Source organism: Synchiropus splendidus, chromosome 2 (assembly GCF_027744825.2).
Source record: "Synchiropus splendidus isolate RoL2022-P1 chromosome 2, RoL_Sspl_1.0, whole genome shotgun sequence".
In the NCBI taxonomy this organism is placed as follows: Eukaryota; Metazoa; Chordata; class Actinopteri; order Syngnathiformes; family Callionymidae; genus Synchiropus; species Synchiropus splendidus.
The window spans coordinates 12,713,118-12,734,279 of NC_071335.1; the positions used below are offsets into that span (position 1 = coordinate 12,713,118).

At 41.8% G+C, this 21,162-nt stretch overlaps 2 protein-coding genes across 3 annotated transcripts; one reads left to right on the forward strand and one right to left on the reverse strand.

The window, feature by feature from the left end:
- Positions 1-818: 818 nt before the first annotated feature.
- Positions 819-13,836, reverse strand: LOC128754497 (U3 small nucleolar RNA-associated protein 6 homolog). 2 transcript variants are annotated; one of them, XM_053857161.1, is made up of 20 exons: positions 13,638-13,836; positions 10,896-11,049; positions 10,418-10,502; positions 10,309-10,350; positions 10,138-10,230; positions 9,195-9,242; positions 9,046-9,109; positions 8,853-8,971; positions 8,665-8,742; positions 8,515-8,596; positions 8,360-8,441; positions 6,687-6,865; positions 5,963-6,042; positions 5,790-5,867; positions 4,365-4,544; positions 3,637-3,717; positions 2,818-2,927; positions 2,654-2,720; positions 1,676-1,748; positions 819-1,536 (listed from the first exon to the last, which is right to left on the reverse strand). In XM_053857161.1, the coding sequence occupies exons 2-20, from the start codon at positions 10,985-10,987 to the stop codon at positions 1,382-1,384; spliced, it is 1,788 nt and encodes a 595-aa protein (XP_053713136.1). In that variant the 5' UTR covers positions 10,988-11,049; positions 13,638-13,836; the 3' UTR covers positions 819-1,381. The 2 variants fall into 2 exon arrangements, with proteins under 2 accessions (XP_053713136.1, XP_053713135.1); XM_053857160.1 differs by lacking the exon at positions 13,638-13,836 and having other exon boundaries at positions 822-1,536; positions 10,896-11,110.
- Positions 12,106-20,704, forward strand: LOC128754496 (polycomb protein suz12-B-like). Its single transcript, XM_053857159.1, has 17 exons — positions 12,106-12,387; positions 12,617-12,761; positions 13,551-13,597; positions 13,687-13,751; positions 13,842-13,910; positions 14,309-14,358; positions 14,437-14,522; positions 14,605-14,836; positions 15,099-15,204; positions 15,289-15,394; positions 15,474-15,651; positions 15,752-15,840; positions 15,931-16,074; positions 16,201-16,358; positions 16,440-16,638; positions 16,752-16,831; positions 19,156-20,704. The coding sequence occupies exons 1-17, from the start codon at positions 12,373-12,375 to the stop codon at positions 19,466-19,468; spliced, it is 2,082 nt and encodes a 693-aa protein (XP_053713134.1). The 5' UTR covers positions 12,106-12,372; the 3' UTR covers positions 19,469-20,704.
- Positions 20,705-21,162: the final 458 nt, after the last annotated feature.

Below are 21,162 nucleotides of genomic sequence, written 5' to 3' on the forward strand. Positions count from 1 at the left end.
CAACATAAGGGAACTCAGCACATGCTACTTCCTCCATCGACACTGCCTTTATGAGTGTCATTCCTGTTTTAAATGGCATTTACGTGACGTCTTGCTGCTCACTAATAATGATAATAATAATTTCATTGAAGGGTGTTTTCACTCCGATTTCTCTTGTTTAAGTAGTACTGAAGTACTGAATATTTCATGACCCGAGTCATCAGGTTTTATAGAATAATTATGACATTTATGTACCGATACAGCTCCACCTTATTTTATTGAACCTCAAGCTGCATTGAAAATACCTCATGTGTGAGAAGTGTCACTGTACTGTGCTGCAACTTCTGCCTTAACACTTTTGACTCTGATGCTCTTTGCACTAACCTGTGGGGAAAGGTTGGTGAAACAACGTGTCCTGCTTCATAACTCTGTCTTCTGCTTTGACTTGATATCTGCACTGTAATTGTTACACAAAAAGAAGTGTCCTTAACAGGTGTGAACGCACACACACACGGCCGGAACATTATGACTTGTTGGTCTCGAGAGCCAGACAAACTTCAAGTATCTCACTTGCTCACAGAGCTAAGCTTCTTTGTTCATGTTTTGGTCTGTTACTCCAATACATTTTCAACGTGTGTTTCCGACTTGTGTACTGTATATTTTGAAGTGTTTTAAAAACAGTAAGTAGCTGTATGTAAACTGCAGAGAGGTTTTGCGAACCTGGTGAGTGGCTACTGCTCAGTGTTAACCCACAAACAATCTGTCCAAGAGAGATAGAATCATTGTGTATTTTTTAATGTATATTAATACCTTTCATTCTGAATAGTGTTGCTGCTCAGAAGTGAAGGGCACACGAAGTTCAAGTGTGCTTGAATGTGTCAGTAACTCATGCTGAAGTGAAGGACTACAAAGTGTGTGCCTCTTTAGAGCAGCAGTGCAAGAGTTATGATCAAATCTTCTTTGTGTTTCTTGAGTGTGTGATGTTGATGTTTGTCGAACATGAAAGATGTAGTTTTGTCATTATGTTGTTACAACTGATACTTTAGTGGCTGCTGGTGGAGAAACTTGACTGCGAGAGGGGTCATAATGTTCTGGCCGGATGTGTGTACCTGCCCTTTTCTATGTGCATTTGAGTATTCATGTGTCTTGAATTAACTTAAATAAACTGAAGGTCGACAGAAACAGGTTGGGCTCTTGTTCGGTTCTGACTTCAGAACGGTCCCTTGCTGCTTTAAAGATGCAAACATGAAAAACATGAACGAACAAGAGCCAGTTTTAATGAAAGAATTGCATCAATGGCTCACTTTCAAATCCAAACATTTGATCAACAACTCAGCCACGCACATTTGCTATCAAAAGAGCTTCAACATTGAAGAACTCTGAGGTCGCCTCATGGCTGGAACTAGTAATGTCCAGTCTGCAGGAGAGTGTATTTGCTGGTGAAGTTCTCCACACTCTCCCCCTCCAGGAACTTCATGGCTCTCCAGTGGATCTTGGCGCAGTTCTCCGGCTGCCCCAGCTCTCCCTGCTCCTCCTTGATGTACTCCAGCCACAGTTCTGAAGGGACAGCCAGTGTTTCAGTAACTCTTTATAGCCTGACGTGGGACACTACTTTGCTTTCTGAGGAACATCCTGGATACTTCAATAGAAATACATTTGACTTCAACACCTCTATCTGGATGAACTGGCATTTCACCTTCATCCGAGGAGCCGAACTCCTGCAGGGCTCTCTCGTAGTAGTCTCGCAGTTTGCTTATCTTTGGCTTCTCCTGAAACACAAAACACTGGAGGTTGGGACTGTACTTCTATCTCGCGTACAAACGTCACCAACTATAGGAAAAATACTCCCTGTTGTTTGTCAAGTACAAAAACATGGACCAACAGGGTGGAAATGGTTTGTGAGGATGATGCTAATTATATTTATGAATTTCAGTTTGTTGTTCACTTTATCTATCCGTTCCGCCTTTTAAAATAAAATAAGAATAAAATATTTCGAAACGTGAACATACACAAAGAGACCTTATGGGTCATAACTGATATGTCAATTTGTTTTGCCATCTTGAGTTGCTCAACACGTACGAAGTCCGACCCAGGGGCCTCTGTCATCTGACATATTATTAGTGGCTCGCCGCAATGTCGACCAGAAAATAGATAGTTTGTTATTTCTGACTGCAAACACATGGTTTTTAAACGTCACATCAGCTCTTTTTGAGACATACAATACACAGTACATAAAATACTACTGTCTGTCGTTATTTATCGCAAAATTTTGAAAGTTTAATTTCTTTTTTTTTTTCCCCAAAAGCGGCCCGTCCCGTTCTTCACACATGGCACTGCCATATGCTGGACATGAACTCGACAAAAAAAGAAGGTTTACAGTGTTTGAGTCGCAGTAATACACATAATGGCTAAGGATGAATGAAAGTCGATGTTGCGGGCTGGAAATGGTTCCTTGTGGAGTTAAGTGGATGGTGGACCACATGACGAACTGGTGTAAACACACTTGACACAGACGCACATGCAAACATGTTTGTAATTTAGTTTAAAAGCTGTAAACACTAAGACAACAGTTTTGAAAGACTTGTATCTGTACATCATTTATTTAATCCACAGCTTTTTCGCCAAACATTACTTGCATCTTAAGTGAGAAAGAAAAGCTGCCTTTGAAACGTACCTGTTGTTTCTCAATCTGAATCATTGTGGTGAAGAATCTCTTGGACAGAGGACGACACTCCTGCAAGCTGATCGGAGAAGGTCTTACAATATCTTCAAACTCAGCATCTTTTACCAACCGACTTCCCCTCGCACACTTCCCATTCATCTGAGGTCAACATTTACCTGGTGAAGACCTTCCTCGCCTTCTTGTAGCCTCCGGTGGAGTAGGACCAATCCAGGTAGCTCTCTTTCATCTCCATGGCAACAGTGGGCACTGCAGACATCAGACCTCGCTGGGGACAGACAGGAGAAGTGTCTGTGTTTTCAAGCCTGCTAACCTTCTTGCCACCGCTGCCTCTGAGCCAATGCACACTCTCTTTTATCCAGCTCATTCACAGATGAAAAAGTTAGACGAAACAACAGTGTCCCTGACTCGCCTGACATGCAGTCACGGTTATTAAACACGACTCACTACGCCCTGTGTGGATATTAACCAAAGAACAGTTAAAGAAAAATCTTGGTGTACATTTATTTAAAGTAACATTCACATTCAATACTATGGAACGCTAAAAGATACCTTCACTTTCAATTGTATTTTCTGTATGTGCCCTTTTTAAGCAACATTCAAAATAAATAAATACAATTATTATTGCAGACTTGGCTTATGAGAAGTTGTAGTTATAATCCGGGCTTGTAATGAACAAAGATTTCTGTTCTCCTCGTGGATCGTCTAAGTTGAATAAGTTGATAGTAGCGCCTGCATGAAAGAGAGTTGCGGCTGAAATCCCAACACGTGCTGCAACTGTGAACCACACCTGGCTGTACAGGCCTCTCTGGAGAACACAACTGGTGCTGACTATGATGCCTGGTTCACAGTGCGCAACAAAGTCGGTAGATTCTTCTGTGTAAAACAAACTTTTGCCGAGACAAACCCATGGACAATAGCACAGTCTCGACAGATTCAAAGATTCAGTCACAGTTCAGCCCAGGGAGTGTGCTCACCTTAAAGATGGCTTCCGTTTCCTGGGCCTGCTGGGTGGTCGTGCTCCACTGGACGTACAGCTGCCATATCGGGAGACTCTCCTGTGTCGAGGTGAACAAAGCTCCGACTTGTTACTCTCAGAAGCCCCAGCAATTTTGACTTTCTTTGAGGAGTTTTAACAATTTAAAAAAACAAAATAATGAGGGCTCTTGAGCGGATAAGCAGAGATGAAGTCAGGCACTCAGACGTGCTTCTCTGGACCTCACTTAACATGAGTTTGAACAATGTAGCGTTTGATAAGGGTTCTTCTTAATGCCCAGTGATGATTCTAAACAAGCTACTTTAACAATTTCACATTTGTTGTGTCTACATTTTGGATCATTTGATTTTCTAAAAGTATATAATTGTGATTATTCTGCCAGGAATTGCATTAACATTGAAGAAAAACACCCAACTAAAAGGTTGTCTGGCTGCCTTCAGAAGAGGCCGAAACACAAAACAGCCATTTGCCAAGATAAGAGGGCGCATATTAAAATAATGGCGATGGAGGTCAGCCCTTTGTTACATCTCAGCTCTTCTCAAAGTAAAGAGAAAACTACAGAGATTTAATGAGATAAAATTGAGGCTAATTGGGCCAAAGAGATGACCTACTTTTGGGATGGTTGCCGGAGCCTGAGTACAATCCTCCAAGGACAAGTGTTTGGAAGAGGGTCTGACATGAAAATGTGTGCGAGTGTGTTGTGTGTACCTTCGCGTCGACGTGTTTGAACGACTCCTGGAACAGTGGGCTCACGTCTTTGCTCCCCAGCTGTATCAGAATCTGCAGACTCAGACTCCACACAGGCACGGAGCAGCTGTAGCGCTGCGTGGCTGCTATGGCAACGCTGGCTGCGGCCTCGGTGTCTCCAGATGAAAAGAGGAGCTGCAGCTGTTTGCACATGGAACGTCATGTTGATGAGGAAATGAGAATTTTTGCAGCACAGGGATATCAGTTTGGACCTTGGATGCACCGAAATGTGTGGCCAAAGCTGAACAAAACCAAAAGCTTGGTCGAATACCGAACATCAAAGGCGGTTGTTAAAAAGTTACATTTTCAAAGTTGAGCACTGCATGGAGACTATATCACAGTGTGGGCTGAAGATGCACTTTGGGCGCTTGATGCTTCACACCGCGGGCAACAAGGATATGCTCAAATTTAGAGCAAACGTGACACGTGGCAAACCATCCATATCATCTTAAACTATTGATCCTGCTTGGTCATCAGCAGACTGTGACCCGTGGAGAAGGTTCTGTCACAGCTGAAGTGGCGGAGAGGGTTGGCACATTGTTGTTCTTCAAATCGGAGTCTATTAGATGGCAAAGCAAAATGAATCGTTCACGTAGTTTGATCGTGTCACTTGCCAATGTTCGGTCTTACTTTTAACTCACTCCAACCAAGGCCGAGTGTGGCCTTTTGTTTGCAATATTTGGTTGAATATGTTCTGTTACCGAATATTCGGTGGATCCTCTGAAATGAAGAGGCGTCTCAGGGACCAAACAGTTTAGAATGATGTGAGGGATTTTGTTTCAAACACAAATAGAGTGGAACATAAGAATCCCATGTGATGAAACACTCACTTTTACTGCCATTTGGGTTGTCGTTTTGGGTCTTTGGTCGATGAACTAAATCTGTATATGCATTTCTGAGAGACCCGATTTTAAAAAAATAAAAAAAATGGACGTCTATATGAAATTTAAACTCCTCAGATGAGCACAATGCAGGACCTTTAATCTCAATTGACATAAAACACAGGCGAGTTTACAAAATGGCCAGCGTTAATTTACTTTGACAGGACTACAAAAATGGCCGATACGCCGTGCCTGTGACTCTGTTTTGGCGTCAACAGATCCAAAATATCAATCACGGAAGTGTTTAAAGACTCTAAAACAAACCAGTTTGTTAATAAAAATAAAACTGAGTTGTGCGTCATCTCTCAAAACGCATTTTATTTATATATTATATGTAATATTATAAATTAAATTACATTCTTTTTAAATGAAATTACTGAAAATGGATGCCCATGGTTCTTTCACAAGTCAGTATATGTTCACCTCTCTAACGCCGTAGAAAACTTTTGAAATGGAAGACTGTAATATGTAACACACACATCAAGAAGAAAGCTCCTGCTCGTACCCAGGTCTTGTAATAGTCCTCCTTCAGCATGGAAGTGTCGTGAGCTCGCTGCAGCACGTCCAGCAGCCTGGCCTTCCTCTGAAACACACAAGATCAATCCAAGTCAACCTCCAGCAACATTGCAGCAGGAAGACAAATGCCATGAAAGCAAGATTCCGAGGCTCGTAGTTTACCATCTCCTTAAGCTCTGAGATCTTGGTCTTCTTTTTCTGTCTCTCCACACAGAACGCAACATAGCAGGACCACATGGGCTCTGGAAGAAAAGCCCACGGAATGACACTGAAACTCACCAAAACTTTACTGTGATCACCACATTAGCTGCCATGATTAAACTACTCATCATTGGCCATTGTGCTTGAGTTTTTGTGACCAAATTGTTACACAATAAACAAACAAACAACACAATAAACAAACGCAGCAGCATCTGACTCACACCTGTCCATCATATCAGTGTGACCCGGCCCTTGTTTGTAGAAGGTGTGTGGTGGAAGCTAACGTCTTGCTAGCCTGAAAATACAATGTGCAGTGGCTGGCAGTAAATAAATACAGCAGACTAGAGTCCCAAACCCAGCTCCAGTACTGTTGCTACACATTATTTCGCCAGATTCATTCATTGAGATGCTCGCGTGCTACTGCACTTTGTTTATTTATTCCTTCAGCACTCAGTAAATTCTAAATTCTTGGGGAGATTTCTTTATCTTTAATTTATTATCATTTATTTATGTTTATCATTTTATTTCACATTGAAATTAAAACAATAAAAACAGTCAAAGTTACAAACATCATGAATAATTGTGAGAAAATATGCTTTAAATTTGGATATAGAATAGAATTAACTAATGTGCCAATATAGACTACATGCATTTATTTCTCATGAGGCCCAGCTTGCAGTCTTACCGGTGCTGAGGGCCTTGACTCCTTCCTCATAGACCTGGCAGCAGCGTCGCTCCCGTCTGTCCAGATCTGAGGCTCGGCCTTTCTCGCTCGGAAGCTCCTCTCCGACTGCAGCAACCTCCAGCTCCCTCCTGGCCAGGAAATCCCAGGTGGCACTGTGCTCCGCAAAGTTCGACTGTAGACTGTAAAAATATGAAGAAAATTGGTAAAGAATTCTTTATTGTGTGACGGAATATATTTATCTCACATGACTAAGCTTCTTGATAACAGGTGTTTTTTGGTGTCTTTTAAATGTAAAACACGGAGAGAAACCTCACAATTACAAGATGACAGAACTTAAGTGTGCGTGTAGTCCGGACAGCTGAAGGGATGGACCGGGTCAGAGTGGTTGCATATGAGCCGTTTACTTCTCAAGATTCAACGCAAGTATTTTCACTCAAGCACCCACTTCCTGACTATGGCCCTATCCACTGTCACTGCATACAAATGACATTGTGGGAGGACCTGTGTGCTGTTACCGCTCAATGCAATGGATTTTGGAAAAGTAATTCCCCATAGAAAATGAGACTTATAGTCCAGTGTGTCTTATATTATCTTGTTTTTTCTACTTCATGAAGCATTTTTCTCTGGTGAGACTTTGGGGTGCATCGTAGTTCTACAAATGTGGTACTTAATAATTATTAGGAATGAGATGCAATACAAAATGATTGGATGTTGGATCTGTACACAAAAGCATAAACTTCAGGGTGGTCAACTCAACTCTTCGCTGCCAAAGAGCCCAGAATCCTATAGAAAGTCCTATTGAAAATCCTTATTCCTTTGTGAAAAACTGTAGCTACTGACACTTGGTTGTTATTTTGCGATACTATTTGCATAAACAAATAGCAGAAAATGCATTTGTTTCAAATGCCTCCAGAAAGGAGTGGGCAATATGGCAAATATATCATGATTTCTTTATTTATTTACTTATTTTAAACAACAATTCGGATATTATCACTTCTCTTTTGCATGGTTTTATTATAGTTTTGAGTTTTCAGACAAATCCTTAGCATTCTTTGCCTGAACTTGCGTCATAAAAACAATTATTCTTTCTCTCGTCACATTTTGGAACGACTTTATTTTGTTGTGCATTTAGTTTCTCGCCAACTTTTTTGAAGTGAAACGTCACGTTAGCGCTGCGGTGCAGACAGTCTTTTGGTGTCGGGAAGAGGAGCGCCGTGCACCACAGCAGCGCTGCTTTGACTGACGGACAGATCAGCGCATCAACACACTGGAGCTCTGCAGTGGAGTGTGTAGAGAGAAAGTCAGCGAATCCATGTGACCTCCTCACGTTCTATAAGAACGTCAACACCTACTAATAGTCATGACTTAATGTCATCATATCTCCCACCTCTATCTCCGAACACATGAGGTGAAATTGGATCAATTTCCCACGGCACAACTGACAGTCTCTCGTGGCTTAGTGTGCCATGGCACCTGGTTGAAAAACGCTGGTACAGCAAGGTTCACTTGAAATTGATGCACGGAAAAATTCTCCCTCAGAATGAACCTTTACACACCGTTTATCAGTGTTATTGGCATTGATTTGTTCTTGTCTGTAATAAGTAAATCACAAGCCTAAAATAACAGCGAACCCCTCTCTACACGGCTGATGAACTTGTAAAGACAAGTGTTACTTTTGCAAGATGTTGTCGTGGAGCTCTTTGGCGAAGTCGAAACAAGCAGCCACTTTCAGCAGAGAGATGACCAGCTCGGCATCTATGCAACAAGTGGAGAGTAAAAAAAGACATTAGAATACATTTAAAGCTTCTTCTCTCATGTCAAATCCTACCGTTGATTTTCTGAGTAGCGTTTTTGTACACAATCTCCGCCAGTTTACCGCTGAGGATCTCTGGAGAAAACTCATATTCTCCCTGTGGGGACCACAAGCAATGTTACCAACATATTCTGAGGATATTTACCAGTTGTATCGGACGCCTACCAAGTCTATCTCAGCCTTCTCCAGGTCCATTTTCTGCTTCCTTAGTTTCTCACAGTGCAAGAGTTCCATGCGGAAGTACTGAAACACAAAGATGAGTCCTGTCATTGAGCCACACAAGGTAACAGCAATAAATACTCATAAACAAGCTCAGGTTGTTCGAGGTTCCCTCCATGTGTCGGTTCAGTTACCTCCTGGTAGATTTTCTTGTTGTTTGGGTGGAAGCGCAGTGCTCTCAGAAACAACTGGCGAGCGCTTTCAGATGAGTTCTTATCCTCCAGCTCGCTCTTGGCAGCCATGATCCACAGCGCTACAGAGAGAGATAATTTTCACAACAACAGAAAACAGCAGCAGGCGTGAGGAAGAGGCAGAACTCTGCTTTACCTGGCTTGTCGGGGTGGATCGCCAGCACGGATGAAAACACTTTGCTGATTTGACTTTTTGTCCCCTGAAACGAAGAAGACAATATCAAACATAAGAAAGTCATTGGTGACTTTTTTTTTAAGATGAAAACAAATGAGATGTGAACTCACCCATTTTTTACAGAAAGCAACATGCGAAAGCCACAGTGGAATATCATCCTACCAAGAGAAAGAATGATATTTAATTTAAAAAAAAATTGTTTTGTCCAGCCGCTCAGTTAAGATGATGCGGTGAAGAAATGTTCCATGTAGGAATCATTGGAGAAAAGTGTCCGGTGTGATGTGTGGCAAAAAGGTGTCGGCCAGGATGGAAGGGAAAGTGTCCAAGAGGGTGGTGAGGCCAGCAATGTTGGATGGTTTGGAAACAGTGGCACTGAGGAAAAGACAGAAGGCAGAGCTGGAGGTAGCAGAGATGAAGATGCTGAGGTTCTCTCTGGGAGTCAGCAGGATGGGTAGGATCAGGAAGCAGTAGATCAGAGGGACAGCACATGTCAGGTGTTTAGGAGACAAAGTCAGAGAGGCTATTTGGAGATGGTTTGGACATGTACAGAGGAGAGATAGCCAGTACATTGGTAGGAAGATGTTGAGGTTGGAACTGCCTGGCAGAAGGTGGAGAGGAAGGCCAAAGAGGAGGTTTATGGAGGTGGTGAAGGAGGACATGAGGTTTGTAGGTTTGAGAGAAGAAGAGGAAGCAGAGGACAGGGTGAGATGAAGGAAGGTGATCCGCTGTGGCCACCCCTGAAGGGAGAAGCCAGAGGAGGAGAAGGAAGAGGAGGAGGAAGAGGAAGAAGAAGATCCACCTCCTGGTTATGAGGCTATTAAACAATTTAGAGGGTAACAATGAAGGCACCATTCACAGAAATGATTTGATCAGTCAATATGATGATATCTGAGTGAAAACATTAGCTGTTCTAAACCCACAACTGGATAGGTTTCAAATATTCATAACTTAATGACTGTGGTGCGAATATAATTGCAAAAGAAAAAAATACTACACTGAGAATGCAGTATGTTAGATAATGCATGGTCAGTCAGCACCACTGGCTCACTTCACCTTCCACTTGCTTGTCGCTCGTCTGAAGACACTGTTTATTCTCTGAATGATTGGGAACTCGATCTCCTCCCTTTTGGATGAGTAGTGAATGTGCTGCAAAAAAAGTGAAAGCTGCTTCAGTTTCACTGAGAAAAGTCTTCGTCTCAATGGTGCCAGTTGATGTTTACATACCGCTCTCCTCTTTTTTATCAGCTCCAAAACGTTGACTTCATACTGTAAGTGAGGAAACATTTGTCTTAATTTGTTTGGTGGATGTTGGAGGACGTCTGCAACATTCTACCTGTATGAACGCAAGGAAGGCCTCTTTGCTTGCCACTAGCCTTTGCACCTTGTACTCCAGAGCTGTAGCTCTTTTGATGATGCATCTGAAATGGAAAAGAGCAGACATTTCTGCTGTTGCTTGTGGACTTTCAATAGGTTGGCAGAGTTGCTGAGTAATGCATGATGATCTGAATGAAAACGGCTCAATTTTCATTTGTTATGTTATCACAATTGGTCGAGATCTTTAAGCTACAATGAGAATGAGAAAGAAAGCTGGTTCAGCCATATAGTTCTGTAGAAAGCAATATTTGCATGGATGGATGAAAGGTCAAAAAAAGTTGACGGCGATAGCTTCTTTCAAGCCACTAATATTGTAGCCGTCTCAAAACCTGAAGAATTGCACGCATTTTAAATGTATTGGAACGCAGAACACTGTTTATGAAAGGATTCAAAACAGATGTTAGTAGCTTAATAGCGTGTAACAACAGTGAACTGACTTGATCTCTTTCTGGGTGAACAGCCCCACTCTCTCCAGCTGCTCCAAGCCTGGAAGTCGGTCTTCAATCCGCTGCTGAACAAGCTCAGCCATCGTGAGGACGTTTAACGGTTAAACTCCTTGTATTTTACCTTCTAGATCCCAACTCAAATCACCTGCAATGAGACCGACAAAATGTGTACTTCCACACGTGGGGAAGTTGTTAAGTGACGCAATTCCGGTTCCGCTTGAAAGTCGTTCCGAGTTGAAACACAACAAGCGACCGCATGTTAAAAACCATTCATAGACATGCAAGTACGTCTCTGCTTTAACACCGCAGGAAAGTTAATGCAGCTTTATGTATTAATGTTTTTGATTAACCATGGGTATTCAACGGTATGTTTAATATATACAGTTATATAATAATAATAATAATAATAATAATAATAATAATAATAATAATAATAATAATAATAATAATAATAATAATAATCTTCCCTTCTAATCTTGTAGAATGTATTGTGTTATACCCTTATTTATAGACACCATGTGTGTCCATTTCTATAATTTTCGGACACCACACAGTGATCGTTTGACATATAACATTTTGGTTCATGAGAAATATTAAATATTTGGAGAATATTTGGCTGTAAATTCACAGGAAATAAATTAAAATAAATCATACTTGTCATTTAAGTACATTAGTATTTTTTTAATGAAGAAAACAGAGGGAAAAAGCAGAAGAACAAAAAATCGAAAAGAGAAAGAAGAAAGTCCTGAAATAAAGTAAGTTGAATACGTTTGATTAGAAGTATGTATAGTAATAGTAATAATAATAATAATAATAATAATAATAATAATAACAGGAACCACTTGCGAATTGATGATTCAAAATAAAGTGAGCATTGCGGTGTAGAACGTGGAACGAACGATCTGAGTTGCTGCTCTCGCTCCCTGTCCGATGTCTGTAGTTTGGTAACAAAAAATAATGATAATAACAAAAAAATAAAAATAATAATGATTTTTTAAAATGTGGTGGAAGTTCCGTTATTTGTGAATTGCAGTTCTGTGGATCGTGTTTCAGTTTCGAGCGCACAGCAGGTTTCCACAATCATCCCCGAGATGTGCATTTTGATAAACTCGATTTCCCGCAAAATCGGAGAAAGCAAGAGCGGGTTGAGTGTCGTCACCGAGTCCCAGGAACCAATCGGGGCCCTGCATTTCCACAGCTCCTCTTTCATTGGTCGACAACTGAGCAGTCCTCTGTTGTTCAGTACAAACTGTAGCGAACCAGCCCAACAATAAATTACCGCTATATTAGACGTAGATGAACTCAGACTTCGCCGTTCGTCCACTGTTTTAAATTCTTTAACTCATATTTAGATGCGCGCAACTTGTTTCGCGCAGGTATTTGTCTTCCAGGAAACTATGCTAGCACTGCTAGCTCTCTGCTGTTGAGTCTGCCGGGCTTTCGCTGAAGGCACCGGGGTCAGAAATTAATGCCATCAGCCAGGGTAGGTTCTTCTTATTTGTGGTGAGATCAACGTCTTGTTTCCCGTAGTTCTCGCCCACAAAGCAGTTCCGCTAGTGTGGGCGAGTGGAGCGGCAAGCGTTGGTCTTGGCTAACGCCATAGCTTTGTGCATTTAGCCGTGTTAGCCTGCTAAACCGCTAATTCTCGGCTAAGCTCGATTTTGCTCTGCCAATCTCCGAATTTCGATGATCATTTCGACTGTAATGTCTAGAACTCAGGTCATATTATGAGTGGGGCCAGTTGCAAAGTTAACGGCGCCGTGTACCCCGCATCATCGGCGGTTATGAACTCTGTAAAGAAGCCGAAGATGGAGCAGATCCAGGCCGACCATGAGCTCTTCCTGCAGGCCTTCGAAAGTAAGGTTTCAGCCTTTTACCTTCAGCAGTTCCACAGTAACAGTTCAACGCAGCACGCATTCAACCGATTCACCAAGTGTCCTGTGACCTAATATACTTGTTTTTGTGTTATTTGTGTATTCATTTTCTGGTTATTGTTGACGGGCGTCGAAGTCGAACCAGTTTTCCGATGTTTCTTTCATACTTCTGGGAAATTTCGTTTCTTTAAATATACTTTCATATTTGAGGAAGGGCCCTCACGTGCTATTTTTCTGTGTAACCGAGTTTTACGATTCATAAGAGGAAGTTATACTTGCTGTCAATCAAATAGTCAAATACTTAATACTGGCGAAAAAGATGTCAACAAGTGCCTGCAGTTTAAAACCATGACATGTAGGTAAATACATTTAATTGGTGTAAGTGGAGAATGTACAGTATGCTGTCACCAAATTTAATATGTGTAACTCTGGGCCACGTAAAATTTAATAATTGGTGGTTTAAATAACGCAGCGTCTTTGGCCATTGAAAGCATATATTTGAGTGAAACGTTAAATTCCTTTATTATTGTTCAACAATGTCCAACTGTTGACACCTAAAATGATAAACATGTCAAATGAAAAGACACATGAACCAAAGATTGCTTTTGTTTGTTTCTATTGGTCATATATTACGTGGTGATTTACCAATTCAAATATGTCATGTAAAAAAAATCTGCTGTTCAAGGTCAAGAAAAAAGTAATGACTTGCAACTGTCGTAACGTCGGTTTTCTCTGTTTTACTCACCACCATATTTTTTTTTCCTATTTGCAGAACCAACTCAGATATATAGATTTCTACGCACAAGAAATTTGATTGCAGTGAGTAACATACCCATTATACCATTCAGAAAACACTCACTGTGGCTTAGTAGAAACGTCATTTTCAAATTCCTTCTTTTCCCTTGCAGCCCATATTTTTGCACAGAACTCTCACCTTTATGTCACACAGAAATGGTCGAACAAATGCCAAAAGGTAAGCTGTTGGTTACTCATTGAAATGGCGCACGTGGAGTGTGCTCCATGGTAACTGTGGAATTGAACATGTTACGTCTTCTCTTTTTAGGAAAAAATTTAAAGTGGATAATATGTTGCAGACAATAGAAAAGATGAAAGGGGAGCAGGATTCGCCAAGGTAACACTACAAAACAAGCACTGTCAATTTTTTTTATTTAGAATTTTATTTATTTATCATGTCTATCATGTATGCACACTTCTTTGTTTCTATTCAAATGGAATCATAAACGTCTTTGACAGTTTATGTAGTTCCTCCACCACATCATGTTCTGGTTTATCAATGCTGTTATCTGTCCTCTTCTCCATCTTGCCTGTAAAATCCAAAACTTTAGCTTCAAATGAATGTATCAAACTGCCTAAAGATATTGTCAAGACAAGTACAGGGTCTTTGCTTGAAATCCAACTAATCTCATTTGAGTAAATTCAAGTGTTGAGAATTGTTCTGACCCTTGGCATGTAGGGTATGTGTAGGTGCTTAGGTATCTGGATGTCAATTCACTTTTTTTTTCTTTTCAGTTTGTCTTCTCATCTACAGTTAACATTCACTGGGTTCTTTCATAAGGATGGTAAGCTACGTTTGTGTCTATGTGACTTGCTTCTGAATTGTTTATTTGCATGATAATAAAATGTTTGTTCCCTTACAGAAAAGCCATCCCAAAATTCAGAAAATGAGCAACATTCTGTGTCTTTAGAGGTGCTTCTTGTCAAAGTTTGCCATAAAAAACGCAAGGTACGTTATCAGTAAACCAAATCGCTGCTGTCTTTGATGCATTTTCATTAATGTTTCTTGAATGGGTAAATGTTTGTTTTAGGATGTCAGCTGCCCAGTTAAACAAGTGCCTACAGGTAAAAAGCAGGTGCCTTTGAACCCGGACAGTAACCAAGCCAAGCCCGGTTCCTTTCCTTCCCTGCTGGTCTCCGGCAACGAGTTTGAGCCCAGCAACAGTCACATGGTGAAGTCTTATTCGCTCCTGTTCAGGGTGTCTTGTACTGGGAGAAGGGAAACCAACACTCTGCTCAACGGAGAAGCCAACGAGAATATTGGTATTACTGTCTTTCATCTTTTCTCCAATACACAGTTAAAAGTGGGCTCTAAAAGTGTGCTCTGTTGTTCATCTAGCCCGACAAGTCACCTTTTTTAAAACATGCTCTTTGATTTCCACCTATTTTGGTTTTCACTTTTAATGCTGCATCTTGAGAAATGAGAAGTGTCCTTAAACTTGGACACTGACGAGTCCATGCCAGACATGTTGAAGTAATGAATCCCGCCAAGCAAACCTGACATTCCTCCTGCTCCTGTGTGCAGATGTAACCGACACTCCCACCAGAAGGAAGAGAAACTCCTCACACAAGGAAGATGGAGAGAATACTGAGACTTATGTTGCACAGATGACTGTTTTCGACAAGAATAGGTATGTTTTTTTTCTACTGCTACTCTTGCTCAAACCACTCTTGTCGTGCCACAAATGTAAAATACTGTATGATGGTCCTCCCAGGAGATTACAGCTCCTGGATGGGGAGTATGAGGTGTCCATGCAGGGGCTGGAAGATTGTCCCGTGAGCAAGAAGAGAGCCACATGGGAAACAATCTTAGATGGCAAGGTAGCGTTCGGTCACATGTTAAAAAGCATTGACATCAGCGGTTTGTGTCTTACCTCCCTGCTGTTTCTGTTTGCCACAGAGGTTACCTCCGTTTGAGACATTTTCTCAGGGACCCACTTTGCAATTCACGCTGAGATGGACGACCGACGCCAGCGGCAAGTCCACGGCTACTGTGGCCAAGCCTCTGGCGACGAGGAACTCGGACAGCTCAAGTCCCATGGAAACCAGGACCAGCCACCACCGAGCAGCCCTTATGTGTACGTGCACCTCCCGCCAGTTCTGCACTCGTCTTGGCTGAGAGCCAGCGTGTTGTTGCAGAGCCTGAAATGTAATGTCGTCATTTTGGTCCTCCTGCAGCTGTAAAGGAGTCGGTCAGCAATGACGTCCATGCTAGGAAGGAGCTGGTTTCATTTGAGCCGCGGCAGAAGCTACGCATCTTTTATCAGGTGTGTTTCTGCCGCAGGTTGCTTTTGCTTGACTATATTTAGCCTGTTTTTTGGCTATAGCTTAAGTGATGTCATCTCATTGTCCCACAGTTCCTCTACAACAACAACACACGGCAGCAAACGGAAGCGAGAGATGATCTCCACTGTCCGTGGTGCACCCTCAACTGCAGCAAGTTGTACAGTCTGCTGAAGCACCTCAAACTGTCCCACTCTCGCTTCATCTTTAACTATGTGGTAGGCAGCTCGTGTCTGTTCACTGGAGAGACGGTTTTGGGGCGTGGGTGGTGTTACGGTGAAACTATGTGAATTAGAATTGGTCTTGAAGTGCTCACTGGTGCATTTTTTTTAAACAATCCACAGCCTCACCCCAAGGGAGCAAGAATCGACGTGTCCATCAATGAGTGCTATGATGGCTCTTACGTCGGCAATCCTCAGGACATCCACAGTCAGCCTGGCTTTGCTTTCAGCCGCAACGGTCCGGTGAAAAGAACCGCGGTCACTCACATACTGGTCTGCAGGTAATAAAGGAAATCAACTTTAGTTTAGCCTGTCACATATAGAAATGAGGTGCTTTATTGAGTGCTTTTGTTTGATCCCAGACCTAAGAGGACTAAGCCGAGCCTGTCAGAGTTCCTGGAGTCTGAGGATGGAGAGTTGGAGCAGCAAAGGACCTACGTCAGTGGCCACAACCGCCTCTACTTCCACAGTGACAGCTGCATGCCTCTGCGGCCTCAGGAGATGGATGTGGACAGCGAGGACGAGAAAGATCCCGAGTGGCTCAGAGAGAAGACGGCCACGGTGAGATGCCCTTTGTTTTTGTGAATAAGATGGTTGAGGTTGAGGCCAGTAAAACACATTGAAACTCTTAAAAGGTATGTGTAGCAATATTTCCAATCTCTTTATTTCCACAGCAACTGGATGAGTTCACTGATGTGAACGAGGGTGAGAAGGAGGTGATGAAGCTGTGGAACCTTCATGTCATGAAATATGGGTACGTGTGGGCCATTTATTTCCTTAGTATTACTCTGTGTACCAATGTTAAGATTCCCCATACACTGGAGATGCACAGTCAACCCCCTCAGTTTGTAAATAATAATAATGTGGTGCAGAAGTTTGCACACTAGTTGGTCAAGCCACATTAGAGGACTAACAAACTCACGCTGATGTATGGTAAAAAGCATCCCAGTTTGTACTTAATGAAAAAGTTTTCTGAACTTTAGTCCACGGTTAAAACAATGTTTCTGACAACTAGTTATAACAGCAAAGTACTTATGTTTATGCACCAGATCAAGTGTAGATTTAGGGAGGCAATTCTTGTAGGTGTAGCGAGCTTGCTACACAGATTGAGCCTCTCCTTTTTCAAAACTTCAACCATGGCAAAGCGTCTGCCTGCCATTCCGTTTATGTGCAGTCAGGGAGGACAGTATTAGCACCATGTAGTGCCTACGCGGTCCTTTGTTCATCAACACGGTTTTCAGCGTCAGAACCTCACAGGAGCAGACGTTCATGCAGATGTTCTGAAAACCAACGATAGTTTAGAAGTGGATAAGTGCACAAGAACAATCGCTGGCGCTAAACCTTTCAGTTTGGCGGAGAATAAACCAAGCACTCCTTGTGTCAGACAACATTGTACATAAAACCCCAGAGATTGCAGAAAGAGCTCTCAAGAAAAGTTTTATAATTAAAGGATTCACTTCTTCTCAAAAGGATCTCATGAAAATGACTTGAAATGTGAATCGCAGCTGACTACATCAAAATCACCTGATGTTTTTGATCAACTTATTTCATAAAGCCTATGTGTCAGGTGAACTATGAAATCTGCAGGAAGAGATCACAGAAACCTGCTTGTTTTACAACTTCGGTAACTTGTTCAAGTTAATTTTGGGTTAAAGGTGGTGTTTGGCTGTTTTTAATGCACTCTATGATGCATTGTTGTTTGGAAGTTGATTTCTATCTGGTTGTTCATGTAAAAAAATATTTGGCAGTGAAGGGAGCATTAGGCGATATAAAGCAGCATTCCCAGAAAATTCAATGGAAATGCATTTTCTAGAGCCGTAAAATTTTGAGATGGTTTAGATGGACCGACATGAACGGTCTTGGCCAAAACTGAAAATCTAAATTACTAGTACCACTGCATTTATGAGTGTTATGAGTGTGTGCTTATGTCACAAAAATCACATAAAGTAGAATAATATATTAATAATTAAAATCGTAATAAATAAATAGCTTAAATGGTTATTGAAAAATATGTTTTGGATTTCACCAGTATACTATAAAAAGTTAAATGAAATTCCAAACAAAACATATGGTTGTCAAACCTTAACCCTCCCATTAAATGATCAACAGTCTTCTGTCACACAAGTACATTTAAGTCATATGTTTTTTAACATTTGCTACTGGGATTGACAATTACTAATGTGCGCTGATCAGAAATGAGCGTACATGTCGTTTTCACGCTGTGCTCCGCTGCAGTTAAGAGAACAGCGTCTGCTGCAGACGCAGAGGAGCAGGGTGAAGGGGACATAAAGAGACATAATGTCCGCTATTAAAACCGGCTGTTGTGACTGCCGGAGCTCCCCTTCAGTGCACAAAGGATTTCCAGCATGTAACATAGAGGAAGGCTTTACAGATGCAGCTCACTGACTGTGGTTTTGCTAGGGTTGTCGTGTTGTGTAGTGTTGTTTCAGAAATACAAAAATCCCAAAAGTTTTCAGTGCATCCCTACTGTAAATGGATCGATTTCCAACTATGAATGTAATGACCAATAATTACACCTGTCCTATCCAACTTATTTTAGAAGCAACACAGTGGAAATAACAGCTAGCGTGCATGTCGAACACCCAACATGCACATGCTTTAAAAACCAGAGTGAAAATGTGGGTTCTTAGAAGAGGTGTGAAAACAGGAAGTGAGCAGCGCTGGAGCTCAGAAGCTGTGACAGAAAGCACTTCAGCAATTCTTATTCACCTGCTTCTGAAACATGGATTTTTAAAAATGACAATGACTTGAATCTGGTGTTGCTTTTTAAAAATAAGCCGAATAATTCTATCTTCATATCATAGACCCAGACCCATACTCATTACCACACATTTGTCCTTCCAAACAGGGGTCACATAGTCATGTATGAAACTTGAACTGGATGTTGGTGTCCAAGTCTTGGGCGTTACAGTAATAGCTGGAATATCTGACCATATCTTGGCCCTTGTATTGTAAATTAGCACAGGGATTCTGCTGTGTTTGCCGACTCGTCGATAGTTATCCTTTATTTGTCCCACAATGCGTTGCATCCCTGACTTTGTTTTGTTGTGTCCGCAGCTTTATAGCCGACAACCAGATGAACCAGGCCATCATGCTGTTCGTGGAGAAGTGTGGCCCTCACATCATACACAGAAACCTCTGCCGCAACTTCTTGCTGCATCTAGTAAGCATGCACGACTTCAACCTGGTGAGCACGGCCACCATCGACCGCGCCATGGTGCAGCTGAGACAGATCCGAGACGAGCTCCCGGAGCCAAAAGAGGAGCAGCCGGAAGCCGCCGGTGCAGCGACCGGGACCTGCAACGGCACCGCTCTCACCTGTACCGGAGGAAAGACCGGCAAGAGGACAAAAAGCGGGCTGTCGGAATGATGATGGACGGAACCCCCATTTGTACATTTTTACCCCTCTTTTAATAAACACTTCTGGTGCTTAGATAGGTGAAGACTTGGTCGTCCGACCAGCATACAAGGTAAACAGTTTTCTGAAACTGGTATTGAACCAAATATAAAAGCCTGCCACCTACTCTCACTCAAACACGGAAACTAAGAACTGGATGGTGCAAGTGGAGTGTCGGAGCCGCTCAGATATCCGCTTGTGTGACAGAGGGATTTCACTTGAGTATGACTTGAATCGGCTGCCTTAGTATCACTTTCCGGTCGACAACTATTGTCAAGGCTGCAGTTAAAACTGTACGTGTGTTGTTTTAAGTGTACACATGGACAATAACCTTGTTGAATCCTCCTTTTTAGCTGGATATGTTAGCACTTGTTAGATGGCTTTTTTTATAAATCCGTTTTTTTTTTAAACTTATGCTGCCTCAAAATTCAAATGCAGCTCCTCCATCAATGTCTGGAATCATGATTATCTCACTGGTGACTGACAGTTAATTTAAGTGTACAGAAAATGGGACGTTTGGAAAACCACCACCACCACCACGACGTGGCGCTCTTTGGTCCTCTTCAATCACGTGATTCCTGCTTTGTTTCCATGAAGTGAAGAGATGATTTCACACTCAAACTTCCGCAGCCCTCAGCCTTTTGTCTCTACCGATAAATAGCTCAAGGAATGAACTTTTGTAATACTCTTTCTAAGACTCTCAAGTTACCAGCAAGTCATCACCTCGCGTGTCATGTACCTGTCATTGGACATGTAATGTTTTCTGTTGATTTTTTTCATTTGACGTTGAGAGGAACTCATGGTAGTGTTTTGACTGCCCAGGTTTTATACTTCAATAGCACCAAATGTTTAGCTGTATCATCTGAATCAAAGTCAACAGGTTACTTGGTCTTTATTGCAATAGATTGGTTGGCTGACATCCAACTGGACCACAGGCTCTGGCCGATGCCAAAGGGGTTCTCTACACCAGGCTTCTTCCTCTTTGTACTGACCTTTTCCTCTATTCCTTCTACTCCGTTTTGTAGTGACGACATTGATCATCGCGACTGACTTCCATGATGGACAACCAAATCAACTGTTTTTCTGTCAAAGTCTGTGAGGGTTTCTTTTTTTGCATTGTGTCAAAGGATGACAACTTCTGTTCAAACACCCTGATTATCGTCAACTGTACTCTCTGGCTATGGGGTTTTATATTTAAAAAAAAAAGAATAAAACATTTGACTTTAATGGATTTGATAGTACAATTTACTTACATGCACTTCAGCACCTACTGTTTTGTAGCGAACCATCACGTAACAAGAGCTGGAGGGTCGTGAGGGCCGGAGGTCTGACAGGTCAGAAGGTCAGAACAGTGCACTTTGGTTCTGTGAGGATAGCTATGGTATCCACATTAGGACAATAATAAGACACAAGTAGAAAGCAGAGAAGTAGGATGCTAGGTTTAGTCTTGTTCTTCAAAAATACTCAAAATAAAAGCTATAATTTATCATTTCTAAACTCCAAAATTGTTATTGAGCATACAGGGATATGTTCAATACCAATGTAACTGGTAGTGTCAATATGCTGGGATTATAATATGTGTATCATATTTGAAGTTTCCCAGGTTGCAGTTTTTGCTCCTCCCAGTCGACAGGAGGCGACACCCTGTCATTTGCACTGATAAACCG

Excerpts from the sequence above, each read along its gene's own strand:
- LOC128754497 (XM_053857161.1), bottom strand. The coding sequence starts at position 10,987 with ATGGCTGAGCTTGTTCAGCAGCGGATTGAAGACCGACTTCCAGGCTTG. Across the intron at positions 8,597-8,664 it reads AGAAGGCTGAGATAGACTTG|GGAGAATATGAGTTTTCTCC; the intron begins GTAGGCGTCCGA and ends TGGTCCCCACAG. Across the intron at positions 1,537-1,675 it reads GTTCGGCTCCTCGGATGAAG|AACTGTGGCTGGAGTACATC; the intron begins GTGAAATGCCAG and ends CTGTCCCTTCAG.
- LOC128754496 (XM_053857159.1), top strand. Across the intron at positions 14,837-15,098 it reads AGAAGCCAACGAGAATATTG|ATGTAACCGACACTCCCACC; the intron begins GTATTACTGTCT and ends TCCTGTGTGCAG. Across the intron at positions 16,639-16,751 it reads TCAGAGAGAAGACGGCCACG|CAACTGGATGAGTTCACTGA; the intron begins GTGAGATGCCCT and ends TTATTTCCACAG.